The sequence below is a fragment of the Anoplolepis gracilipes genome, unplaced genomic scaffold (assembly GCF_047496725.1).
Source record: "Anoplolepis gracilipes unplaced genomic scaffold, ASM4749672v1 Contig18, whole genome shotgun sequence".
Taxonomy (NCBI): Eukaryota; Metazoa; Arthropoda; class Insecta; order Hymenoptera; family Formicidae; genus Anoplolepis; species Anoplolepis gracilipes.
The window spans coordinates 867442-880731 of record NW_027328669.1 but is presented as its reverse complement, the minus strand read 5'-3'; the positions used below and the strand labels follow the sequence as shown (position 1 = coordinate 880731).

At 39.6% G+C, this 13290-nt stretch overlaps 1 protein-coding gene and 1 long non-coding RNA gene across 2 annotated transcripts; both read right to left on the bottom strand.

The window, feature by feature from the left end:
- Nucleotides 1-2620: 2620 nt before the first annotated feature.
- On the bottom strand, nucleotides 2621-3130 carry LOC140675774 (uncharacterized protein F54H12.2-like). Its single transcript, XM_072910385.1, has one exon. The coding sequence runs from the start codon at nucleotides 3128-3130 to the stop codon at nucleotides 2621-2623; it is 510 nt and encodes a 169-aa protein (XP_072766486.1).
- A 6952-nt stretch (nucleotides 3131-10082) lies between these two features.
- Nucleotides 10083-11340, bottom strand: LOC140675742 (uncharacterized). The gene is made up of 3 exons (XR_012048446.1): nucleotides 11125-11340; nucleotides 10803-11041; nucleotides 10083-10498 (listed from the first exon to the last, which is right to left on the bottom strand). It is a non-coding gene; the product is annotated as an uncharacterized lncRNA (long non-coding RNA).
- Between the last annotated feature and the right edge of the window lie 1950 nt (nucleotides 11341-13290).

Sequence of the window (13290 nt, the reverse complement as noted above, 5' to 3'; positions counted from 1 at the left end):
ATTTAATCTGAGAATTCAAATACTCTAAAGTTACATAATTTTGATTTATAAATTGTTGTATGATCTTTACTAGGAGTGTGTAGATCATATCTACACACTCCTTCAAATAGAACATGCATTATGTCGCACGTAATTTTTCGTACAATCAAAATGAAGGATATTTAATACGCAATCTTCTTTTAAACCATATAAAAAGTTTGCAATATCTTGAGCGTAATTCTCAAACGTACGCAACAAATTTTGATCTTAAAATTTTGTACAACGTGAGTAGTAATGGGGCAGGTATGGCCCGTCAAAACAAACCCCCACCACCGCGCCCTTGGGTACCGCGGGGGGTGTCTGGTGTTCTCCCCCACCACCACCGGGACTGACAGAAAAAAAAATGGTGGTTGGAGGGGGAAGGGTTAGCGCCCAGGTAAGAAAAATTTATTTTTTGGAAAAATTTTCTGGTTTTCTCGGGACTTGAACCTGGGTCCTTCGCTATTGCTGATCCTGGTCCTAGTGTACTCAGGTAAATAAGAACTTACTAGAGTAAAGGTTAGATAAGACATTTATGTTACGTAGTTGGGCAGGTATGGCTCTTGGGCCGATATCGGTTACGGTGACGGTGGTGGGACGGAAAATCGCTTTGGCGTTCTGCGCGTGGGGCAGCTATGGCCCGTCAAAACAAATGACGTCACATGGTAGGTGACCGCGTATAACGTCATGCCTGTGAAGATGAAAAAAGGATAATAACACAGGAACGTGCAGGTTCTGTCAAACGCGACGGTATGACGCAACGAAAGAAATAGTATTATCGGTGGCTTATATTACGATGCGCGCCTATTGTTGAAAGAGGTTGCGGAACATCCTCTTTCAACAATAAAAGTAACGAAACTACTTATATGTAAAATGGGAAAGAGGAGTGGGTGAAAGAAATAGATGATTAAAAATAAAATTGCTCACATTTATTGATGCAGATTTTTACTACAAAAATCAATATTCTTATTACATATAATTAAGGTAATAATTAATTTTTATTAAGTAATAGTACAATGTATTTTTTTATATTTTATTACACAAAGGTTTACATGTTTAAACATTATATGTCGGTATATTTAATACGTTTTTCGTGAAAGAAAATTTTATTAAATAATCGTACAATCAAGCGATCGTTACGTTCGCAATCTTCGATAAAAAGAGTAAGAAACTGATTAAGATCGTAACCACTACACATATAATATAAAAATACGCAGCAGTATTGCCCGCAAGTTTGAGAAAAAATTCCTTGTAATTGCTGGGTATTCCAATGGTGGATGGTGGAATTTCGCCGAAGTAAAAATCCGGAATACAAAGGGAGTAATCCGTAGCTATCGAAGTAAGTGCCTGTACCGTATTTATCGAGGAAGAAAGCGACCCAATGTTCTCCAGGTCGAATATGGTTGTCCGTGTTAGCAATGATGGCCGTCGACCTCGTCCACACCCTCTGTCGGCAGAATACACTCTCACATGTCTGGCATCGAGATGATGGAGTGCTTGCAAAATTTCGCGAGAGTTCATTTTTTTCCAACAAAGGCGAACGAACATACGGTATTATTTGAATAACGTCGGTTTTTACCTCTTTTGATAATGCGATTTTATCAATATCGGCTTTCGGGTTTTTAATGTCGGTTTGCGTAGAAATGTTAGTAATTTTGAACTTGTTTTCATCCAGCAACGTCTTTAATTTCGTCAATTTCACATATCCCTCTTCTTCTTCTTTTTCAATTAGATGTTCGATTTTTTGCAGGTTTTGTTTCTCTATTTCATTACTCGATTTAATATTTTCATTCATGTCACAAAAAACATAATCTTTACTTTCGATTTTCTCGGCGATTTCGTTGTCTGTGTTCTCGGAGTATATTTCACAATCTTTCTCAGTACTACAACTAACTTGAGTACTAAACGTAACGTCGATATCACGATTATTTTGTGTGACTAACCAGTATTTTAGTTTATAAGCATTGTGTAATGCGCAACGGAAGATTCCAAAATTCCAAAATCCGTGGTGAGAGCAATATCGTCCGTCTTCTTCTTTTAACGATAGGTTTTTAAATGGCGGAGAGATATCTTCCAAATTATTTATATCTCTGGAAAGTATATTCCGCAAGTATCTTGCCTTTTCGTTGCCTCTAACGTAAATGTAACGCACACGTCTTGTAATTTCGCGCAAATGTGAAATAAAATATTTCAGATTAGTTTCACCGTCGAACCACTCGTGATAATTTTGCGAGAGCCAATTGTTTTCTCGTCTTGCTTTTGCGGATAATTCTCCAAATGGATATGGAGGCATCATAATCCAATGACCGACGATTGGGGCGTCAATTGAGACAATAGCGACTTCCTTTGGGATAAATTTATCGTTGACATCACGGAAACCTTGTATATCGATGACTATGTCCATATTGTGAAAATTTATGTGCTTGCAATGACAAAGTATAACCTCTTCACGCTCGCGTTCACGTCTCGAATGAAACTAAATCTTCTTTTGTTACAATACACGTTTTTGGAAAACACGGCGATATCGATATTTTATTTGAAATTAGAGGGGGAATTTTTAACCGAGTATTACACTACGAGGCATAAATCGTGCATAGATAAACTAGCCGGAAAAATCGACGATGACTTGACGCGACGCGTCGACTTCTATCACATTATCGAACTTTGCGTAAACAATACAGTTAATGGTCTCGGCGAGAGCTCTCTCGAATCGTACTTCTAATCGCAAACTTCCATGTTTCACAAGATTCCAATGGCCGGCACAATTAGCGGACAAATCGGGTGTAAGGTCAAAAGCAAATAACGTATATCCCTTGAAATAATCCTCTCTGCTTATAGAATTTCCTTCATTCAAAAAATGGATATCTGTCCCCGAAAAAAGCGTTTGATAAGCTTCAACATAAAGCGGTTCTTCAACCGAGAAAACCGGCTGTAACGGCCTACTGGGAATTTGCATACCATCGACATACATCGAGAAGAAATTTATACCCCAATTTTTAAAATTAAACGGATTTAATTTCCTATCACCATTAAATGCTTTATTATTGACGAAACCGACTATTATTCGTTTCGGTAGTTGACCTAATATAGCATTATCTATTGATTCCACCATTACCCCGCTATGAATCGTAAAAGTTTTAACCATGACTCTCGTAAGTGGATACTTTGGCAGTAACTTTACTCAACATTCTAGCGTGTGCGAGTAACACCCGACGCTTATTTTCGCTCTTCTCACAAGTAAGCTAGCATTCAATATATGAATTTTCGATAAACTGTTACTTTCCATGAGACAAAATGAATCTTTCGAACGTACGAGTCGTAAGCGTATTTCTACGCCGTTAATTAAAAATTTGTCTTGATTGAAAACGTCGCAATGAAGATGTCCTATAAGATCTAGCGCTCGTTCTCCGTGAATGTATCGAACTCGTCTCACGAGCGCGGCGTTGCCTTTTGATTCCAATAGATCGTCCACGTATCCGCGTCCCACAGACTCGAGGTTAGATGAGTAGTTTTTGCGGGTGAAGAGTAATTTAACAACGCCTTGATGTACGCGTGGTACGCGTAAGCGTTGTTCGGAGGCGACACGAGCTTTTGATTGAAATACACGTCGATCTGATTGAAGGTAGAGTGGAGTAAATGATTTACGGGCCCTATTTTGACCTCTGTGGCGGCGGTGGTACCTCCGTTCGCGACGCGAGGTCGCCGTTAGTTTCCACGCGCACTCGAAGACTCAGCATGGTATGCGTGAGATCTAAATATTTTTCTTCATGGCCTGGGATGACGAATTCTATCGGCGAGTCGTCCGAGAGCGAGCTGACGAGTTTGTAATAGATCCATTGTGAACTTTCGATGCTAGTCTGCGTGGGCGGTAAAGAAAAAAGATCGAGTTCACTTTTTAAACACTCGCTCGAATGCGTATGAAGAAAAGACATGATTATTTACCGTAAATTTTTTATCAATATCTTTTACCGATATTTTTGTTGTCTACTGTGTTTAGCGTGGTATCGTTTAAGAAAATATGTCGGATATGGTGCGCTTTCTAGAAGTTTTATGACGTTTCGTGGAGGAGTTAAGTCTTTTCTTTGACTTGCGATTTTTTTTTCTCCCCTTGCTTTTTAATGTTTTATTCCGCTTTGGTTTTTTCAGTAATCTTTTTTTATTTGATCGCCGACGTTTACGTGACGACGTTACCGAGGATTTAACGATACGCGCGTTAAGCCCGGCGAAAGGAAACTGAGCTGCGTGCATTTTCGCATCAATCAAATCAGCTTCCCACAAATCATCGATATTTGTCACGTTATAATGTAAACGCGGAAATTTTCATCGTACCGGTCGATGCAGCGTGTACGCGTCTTGCGATTTAAACCAGTCGAGAACATTGTTGCGACTAAAAATCAGTTTAACGGCTCGCGATAAATTGTCCACCGCGGAATACCCTGCGTAGTGCGAGGGGTCGTAATACAGTTTTTCGAATTCCGACATTAGAGTCTCATCCAATCGAGTAAACGTTTTTTTCCCTTTCGACGGAGAATCTTCGTTATCGTGTGTTAATGTTTCATCGGCGGTGTCTTCGCCGGCGTATACAAATATCGTGTTTGCGTCGGATTCGTTTAATTTACGAGTGTATGATTTTGAGCGCAGAGTTTTCTTCGGAGTGGAGCTCCCGCGAGATACCGGATTTTTAATACGATGAACTCGTAACAAATCGCGATTACTTTTGAGGTTGGAAGGCGTGTTTATATCATGCAATATCGAGCAAACTGAATTCTTCCGGTTGCTTTTACGGTTTTTCTTTCCCGTATCGCGTCGTTTATGAGATCCGAGATATTCGATCCCGTTACGACTATACCGTCTATAGTCACAACTCCGCGTCTATTCCAGCTAATCTTAGATTCCGGGGTGTCTACCAAATATTTCAATAGAGCGCGTGCTTTGTCATGATAAGATTTCGGCACGGAGACGACTATTTGTTTTATCATTTCCACCGATTGAGCGCGTTTTTTCCCGAAACTGCTACTAGCATTACTACCGCTAATGTTACCGTCGCTGCTAATTAAAGTTTGCGTTTCCAAAAGTTCATCGTTATCGTCATCATACAAATCTTTCATGTCTTCGTTCTGCTCTTCATCTACCTCGCCATTATCTTTGCGTAAACGTTTTCTCGCAGCTCGAACAAAGTGAAGATAACGTTGAAATACTTCCTTATACATTTTCCATCTTCCCCCTTGTCGCGGGGAGTCGCGAGATTAAAAATACGGCACATCTCAGTATCGAGTCGCGATAAAATAGTTCCAGGCGTCTGCACCGTATTATTATTTTCGTTAACATTTTCCAGATTTTTTTTTTATCGAATTATCCGACGATGATGCGCTGGGTGCTATTTCCGGATGATGTTGATGTTGCATGCGCTGCATTCTCTCGAGATTTTCCGTAGAAATTAAAACCATTTTTTTAACTCTTTCCATTATTCAAATATCGTAATCATTAATGCTTTACTTTTTATTCTGAAAAAAACTGATATAAAAAGTTGTATAATTTTTCATTTCCCGATAATTTGTAATAATATAACCTCGAGTAAAGGAGCAATAAGATAGGGTAAGAATCCTCCCCGTTGTACCAGTAGCTTTCTTCTGCCTCTCCAATTACCTCGTTTTGTCGCGACGCGTCGTAGGATGGTTTTATGCTTGGCTAATCGTCTTTTTTCGTTACTTCCAAGCGGTACGTTTCCTTTGAGTGTATTATAAGCGCACTCTTGTATGCACTTATTAGTTTATCTGCAGTGCGTAAGAAAGACACTCTTTGATTTTTTTTCAGATAGCATAAAGTTTTCAAAAGACATGCGTTTCGCTCGCCGATTGATCGTCTAGCAATTTTTATTGCTCCGACGAATTCCGCGACGACAATGACGAAGAATATTTATTCTCTTTTACCATTACGATGTAATAGCGCGACTGGCAAGATGCGTATGTAATCACCTTCCTTTTATATACCTCCTCCTCTATTGTTCGATCTACGAGGTACGTAGACGTAATGCAGTGAAAGATACACGTCCGAAATCGATATTCGTTTGGAGTCGATTGTTTCAAATCAAGCATTAAATACCCATGCGGTCTCGAGGTTGCGTCGTAGTATGCTTCTTCCATAAACTTTGGGTCGTCAGGATATACTTGACGTGCTAAATAACAAATTTGGGCACGATCACGCGGATTTTTGAAAACAACTATATAATTCGCGTTGAGAGATATGTCACGCTGTCCACGCCCCTGATGGAACAGATTTTGCGAGATAAGAATAACACTGAGATTCTTATGATGGCTTCCTTTCGTAAACAGATCCACGATAGCGTCGCACAATGATGATTCTCTCATAAGATCGTTGATTATTACCAATTTCGGAGAAAGCGGATCGTTAGAATAATCTTCCGGGCGCGGCAATCCCTCTTGAAATTCGATTATATTTTTTTTCGCGTTTCTCAAAGTATTATTACCGCTAAAGTATCCGCTTCTTCGCGCGCTTTTCTTTTCTACTTCTCTTTTACTCACAGCGTGTTGTAAGCGCTGATACGCATCTTGCCACTCGGCGTAATAAAATAAAATTCTTTTGAATCGTACATCGGACATGATTGAAACTTCGAAGGAAAGTTTCCACGAAAATCGTTTTTCCGCATCCCGTAGGACCGCAGACGATCGACATCCAAGGATGTTTCCAGCGTACATCCATTTTGCAAAATGAGCGATTGCGCATTTACACACAAATTCATAAATGAAATAAGTTCAGCGTCACTCTTACAAATAATAATAAGCTTGTTAAAAATGCGCATGCGCGATAAATTTTTAATGTTAAACGTTGGAATGCAGAGGAATAAGCTTATCCACGTTTCGGGGCCCAACACCCGCGGCGGTCGCGTGCTCGCGCTAGCGAATATCTCGGTGAATGTAATGGCGCGGTGATAAGCTGTATCTTTAGTAAAAATGCTCTCACCAGCATATATATGCTCACGATAACAAGTTATTGAGCGTACGCGCTATTTTTAAAAAATTATTGTTTTACTAAATAAAAAATTTACCACTTAAAAACTAAATTAATAAAACTAAAAAATATAAAAAGTTGGGAGGAAATAGGAGCAGCATTTTTATTAAAAATGAATTTTTTATTTTTATATTTACATTTACATAGCATTTTTCTTATTAGCTATATTTACATTTTTCAACTAAACTAAGATTTACATTTTATTATAAAAAAAATTACAGCTATATTTAAAACTAAAATTTTATTTTACAAAACTTTACATTTTGACAATATTTATATTTTACGCAGGGTGGGCGGAAAACGTGCGCAATTCTATATTTTTACACGCAAAGTTAGAGGAGTGAACAGGAAAGTATGTTAATATCTATCAAGTTTCTGATAAATACCTGTACGGTAGAGAATATCGTTTTGTTTTTATAAATTTTCGTTTTAATAGCACAGGCGCACATCTTTTTGTTTCATCATGCTTAATTATATCATGAAACACTGTGCGCCGAATGGCTTTAAACCGAAGATTTATCCTCGATTCAGGGGTTGTTTTTTCTACTTGTTCCTCTGCCTGTTCCTTTCTTTCTCTTTGTAATAATAATTCTCTAATGCTAATAAAATTAACTAAGCGCGAGTTTTCGAAGTTCAGAGTTATACCCTTTACTTTACAAACTTCACGAGTGAGTCCATCGGGTTTACGAACCACATACGCGTAAAATTTCGGTCCACCGGATATGAACGACTCTAATAGCTACCCTCGCCGTAGTTTGCGAGTTCATCCGTCATATCGCCTAAAAAATTACCCGTATACGGTTCGTATTCCTGAGGATCGCCGGTACTCACGTATATACATGATTTGGTATCATAATACAAAACGCGGCTTTCTAATTTTTATATATATCTGTATAATTTTAATCTTGCTTGTGCCGTTGTGTAAACTGCTATTACTACATTAGTAAGAGGCGATGGTACGATTGCTTCTTGTCGCATTCGTGACGAAACATATATTACTTCGTCGTTTACGGGCAATATATCGGTTATTTCGTGTTGCGGGCTAGTGAGTAGGCTCATTAATTTCTGCTGCGTTTTAACGATGTCAATATGTGGCAAGTTTTCGCGTTGACCAAATTTTCCCCAAAAAGAATTTAACGCTAGTTTCGCGACCAAACGTAAACCGGGGTTGTGTACGATGTTATTTTTCTCAAGAGCAATACCTTCTGTTTCCTCGTATTCACGAAGATATCGCTCTTTAGCATCGTCATCTGTGCATTCGCTCGGCCAACTAGCCTCCTGCTTTAATTGTAAAAATGTGTTTATATATCCGGCGAATAGACCTCCCTGGTGCGTGGTGTGATTATAACGAGTGACATTATACTACCAAATCTCACTAACCTCTGTCACAAAATAACTTTTCTCAATAGCTTTCTTTAATTCGCACGATATCCATGTACCTTCGAATTCGCGTTCAGAAAGTACATGAGCGTACGTGAGATTGAGAAAATGTTTTGCAACAAGCACGACACAACGCGAATAATAATTTACTCTGCACGCGATAGGGTAATGCAGGGTGAAAAAGATTGCGGGGAGGGAGTATTCTGCAACGAACGATTCCTTCCGACCGACTCGAAATTATATCCTGGCGATATTCCGATTAATTCTACTCATTCCTCGCCTATGTATACCGTTGGATTCCTGATTGGAAAAGCACCGGTTTTCAACACATACGGGTACAGTGAACATACATCAACGTATCGTAGTACCCACCGACAAGCGTGCCATCAGGTAAACAATATTCCTTGCTTCGCCCTGCGTGAATAATGCGATGATCGAGCTCACGCTCCTTCCACACTAACCACTGTAGAGCTTTGCGCAACTGAATATTTACACGTCTGTAACCACCCGCAAGAATAACACCTATCTCTCTTTCGCGCAAAAAGTTTTTTCTGAATACTCTCATGCACGTAGAAGCAATAGTTGTACAGCGCGGGGATGTGTGTCCTCGAATGGACACACATCCCCGCGCTGTAAAAAGATCTTTCTAAAAGCCATGCACGCTTGTCTAAGAATATCTACGTCATTACGGCAGTAATCCAATATTTCGTGTTGAAAATCGAACACGTAGTTCGCACGCGTCATCTTTGAGTGCCATGCCAAAAATTTTTCGCGTTCTTTCACCTGCATGGAATCAGGTGAATAATATTGTACATTGGGCAGTGGACCGACATAAGTTTGATTATCGATAGTATTAAATAAGTGAGGAAAAATACCTTTATTCGAAATATCCGTCAGACCGAAAGCTTTGGGTAATTCGGATAAACGCATCGGCATATAATTAATACTATCGATAAATTTTGTACGTCCCACCGTTAATACTATTTTCGTTCCGTTTAAAATTACTCGCGGCTCTAACGAGATATGGTTTTCCACGATATGATGTAAAATAAATTGAGCATCAAACGATTTAGCGTTATGTGCGATACAAATTATTTGTTTAAAATATTTTGTCGGACGCGTTACAAAATCTACAAATTCCTGTACGGGATTACGATGAAATATATATTCCCGAATCTCGCACCGAGGTTTCATTTATTTCTGCGCATGACTCGCAAATTTGATGAGCGACGCAGAGCGTAGGCACGTGAATTTTTATATTCGTGGTACTTTGGAGCGTTTCGTCTTGCCTCGTCTCAAAGTCGTAAAACACGAATGCTACGCGGTTTTTTTACGTGCGGTCATACAATTATTTTCGCCGCCGTTCCTCCGTTGTTGTTGCTCTTCATTCTCTTTGATAAATTCCGCATAATAAGGATTGGAATTATCGCCGCGCCGAATAAGTAACATATAACAAAGGTGGTTCAGCGATTGTAAAGAATGACAACACACGCCGCAATAAGCCATGTCGCATTTGTGTTGTTTATTTTTTTGAATTAACCGACTGCAATCATTACAAAATCGTACAATTTCGCAAACGCTTTTTTGCGATTTTCCATCGTATGATTTCCGCGCACGGTGACGCTCCAAGCACTCACGATTAAAAAATCCCCGTCCACAATTATTGCACCTAATATGTGGCGTATCTGTTTGCTCGCACGGCGGCATCGCGTTACATCGCGGACATTTGTTAGAGCATCGATGCTCGCCCTTATCGGAGAGATAACTTAAATTATACGGAACGCAGTATCCTCGCCCACCCGCGGCGGCCCTTAAATTTAAAATTATGTCGAAATGCTTTATGTCCGGATGAAATAATATATTTAAGCACGTTATTGTCTCTTTCTAAAATTATTTTCTACCTGATCACCAGTATATACACCCTCCTCTTCTCTTCTATCGGGCTCGTTTTCCACAGCGTCAAGTGTTTCCTCATCTGCATGCGATTGATTTTCTTCTTCTCTTACGCGTACTTGTTGATGTTGATGTTGTTGACGTTGTATTACGCCGCTTCTTCCACCCCCGATCTGTACTGTGTAAAATAAGAATAATTAAATTATTTTGATGAAATATTTCGTAAAATATTTCTCTCTTACGTTTAAATTTTGTTAATAACGTAAAATTGTTATGTTATTATTTATGTTAAGCTAACTTACTCGTTTTAATATTCTCCCTCCAACCTTCTGTTACGTCGATATATCTTTAGGGATCGTACACCGGCGTGTATGAAATGTCGAAAACGATAGTTGTTGAGTAAAAGTTTTCTAGTAAAATTTTTTCAATTAAAATAAAATTTAAACGTAAGAGAAGAACTAAAGAATGTGTTAAGTTATTACCTTCTTCTATCATTGACACGTCATTTATATCATTTTCTTCTTCTTCCTCATCCTCATCCAGCCTTCCGCTTCTTCTTCCTCTTCTCTCATTTCTTCTTCCTCTTCTCTCATTTCTTCTTCTTCTTCTTCTTCTTCTTCTTTTTCTTCTTCCTCAGTCATTTCGCCCGATTCTATTTCTGACTCTTCATTTCCCTCTCTCAGGTCTTCATTCCGTACTTCTTCGTTTGCTGCGATGTAATCTAAATAATATTGTATTATTTCTCTTGTTTAAAAAAATCTTTCACGCTATTTTTTTTTATTTGATGTAATATTTTTTACTTACTTGCAAGCTGGGAGAATATGACCACTTCGTCAATCGAGCTAACTTCTGCGGAAAGCGGTTCCTCTGTGTCATTCTCTTCCCCCTCCGTTAAATCGATAACAGGAGGTTCTGGAGTTAACACTATGCGAGCCCGTCCTGAAATGTACGGTATTTTAAAATTTGAAAAATAATATTTTGTTTTTCATCATTACTATAAAATGTGTTAAAACTTACGTGAAGGCCTCTGGCAACGTGTCTGCTTGACGTCTCCTGCGTAAACTTAATCTACCGGTTTGATCTTCGTTTATTCGAGGGTGACGATTTCTTTCGACTCTCGCGATCGCGATCGGGCGCGTTGAGTCTAAAAATTGTTTGATTTAAATAATATATTTTATAATTTTAAATCCGATAAAAGTAAAAATAAAAACTTACCATTCGAATTCTGGAGAAATCGATGAAAATGCAGCCGAAGAAATTCTATGTGCCCACCAGCATCTCTCTCTTCCTCACCAAAACAGATCCGCGATTCGATAACTTCTCCGGCGATATTCAAAAGTTCGTGAAAATTGCAAAAATGTTTTAGGCGGAATAATACCGCGAGCACCACGCTAGGACACTCACCAGCGAACTTTCCAAAGACGCGATAATTTTTTCGTCGTCGCTTGTTAATCCCGATAACAATTTGTCAAATTTCTGGCCGCACAAACTCTGTGCCAGTGAAAGGCAAATTTCTACAATGTTTTTAAGATTCGTCATGATAATAATTATTTGTACTATAACTCACGTGATGGATAAAATTCAAATTCGGAACTTGAAATGTACTTTTTCCAATACGGAGAACCATATTTATACATTTTAAAGAAAACGCCTCTTTAGGAAGAGGGGAAAATTCTTTGATTTTGCATTGGTTGGGTTGTTAAACAAAATGCGATAGGACAATACAATGCAAAACCTTCAAAAGAATGTTTTATTATTATATTTTCTTCTTTTATGATGGATTAACGGTAAGTTCAAAGAAAGTTTTGGAAATAATCTATTTCTCACGTTTAAATTTCTTTTTTTGTTATGTACGGTAATAAACGAATATTCCTTTTTTGTTGCGTGAAGTAATCTTTGTTATTTTCTTTATTTCCGCGGCGGCACGTTATAAGAAATATGTCGTGAAAAAATTTCGGTAATCTTTATTATTTTCTTAATTTTTGCCGACTATTTATAAGAAATATATCGTGAAAAAAATTTCAGAAAAACCAACAAGCAATAAACACTTATTTCTTTTTTTTTTTTGTTACGCGAAGTAATCTTTATTATTTTCTTTATTTTCCCGGCGGCACGTTATAAAAAATCCGCTCGCAGGATGGTATTTGAAGAATGAGAGGCTTTGACTGTCCGTACATCGTAGATGCTTTATTCTTTCTATTTACATATATACATATGAGACGTAGTCTCTTCGTAAGGTTTCTCTTTTGTGGTGGCCCTGAAAAGGGCCGTTTGTGCTGCCTATTGGCGTAACGGACGCCACGTGATCTGAGGATGCGTCTTCGTAATCCTCACGAGCCCCCAGTGGTCGTCTATGTTGTTATTCTCGTCCGCCTTCGAGGCCTGACGCTCCCTGGGCCGTTGCGAGTGCTCCTTAGCCCTCCGTGGTTTCTCGGGCTCGGTCTGCGTTCCGTGGTGGAAACTTCCCAGTCGCTGCTGCTCTCGTACTGGCAGGCCTTGTCGAGCGTTGATACAGAGTGTTGTACGGCTCGCTCTGTACTGCCCGCCTGGCACTGCGTCCCTCTATTTATACGGCTCGTACTGCTGGTCTGCGTGGCCTGTTCCTTGGTGGTAGGCCGTTGAGGCGACGGAGTCAGCGGGGAAAGGCGCTCAAGAAGTTCCCACGCCTATGATGGTGAGGTGTAGCGTCTCACCCGTAAGTCCCACGGGTGCAGCAGGCTCCTCGGCGAATCCGTCGTAGTGGAGGCAGGTCTATGGGCGTCAGCTTCCATGGTATGAGAGTGAAGCTGACCCTCCGTGGTGGCGCGTCGGGTGAATCCTTGGGCGCCTCTAATCCTTGGAAGCTCTCTAATCGGCCCTGGTGAGCGGGGCGTGAGAAGCGGCCTCGGGATTCTGCTCCTTCTGGACGTTATTCTTGCTCAAAAGTGCGCGCTTTCTGCGTACCGTACCGTTTCGCAGAGCGTGGCGTGC

What these genes read in the sequence shown, in the direction of transcription:
- LOC140675774 (XM_072910385.1), bottom strand. Translation starts at nt 3,130, where the DNA reads ATGGTGGAATCAATAGATAATGCTATATTAGGTCAACTACCGAAACGA.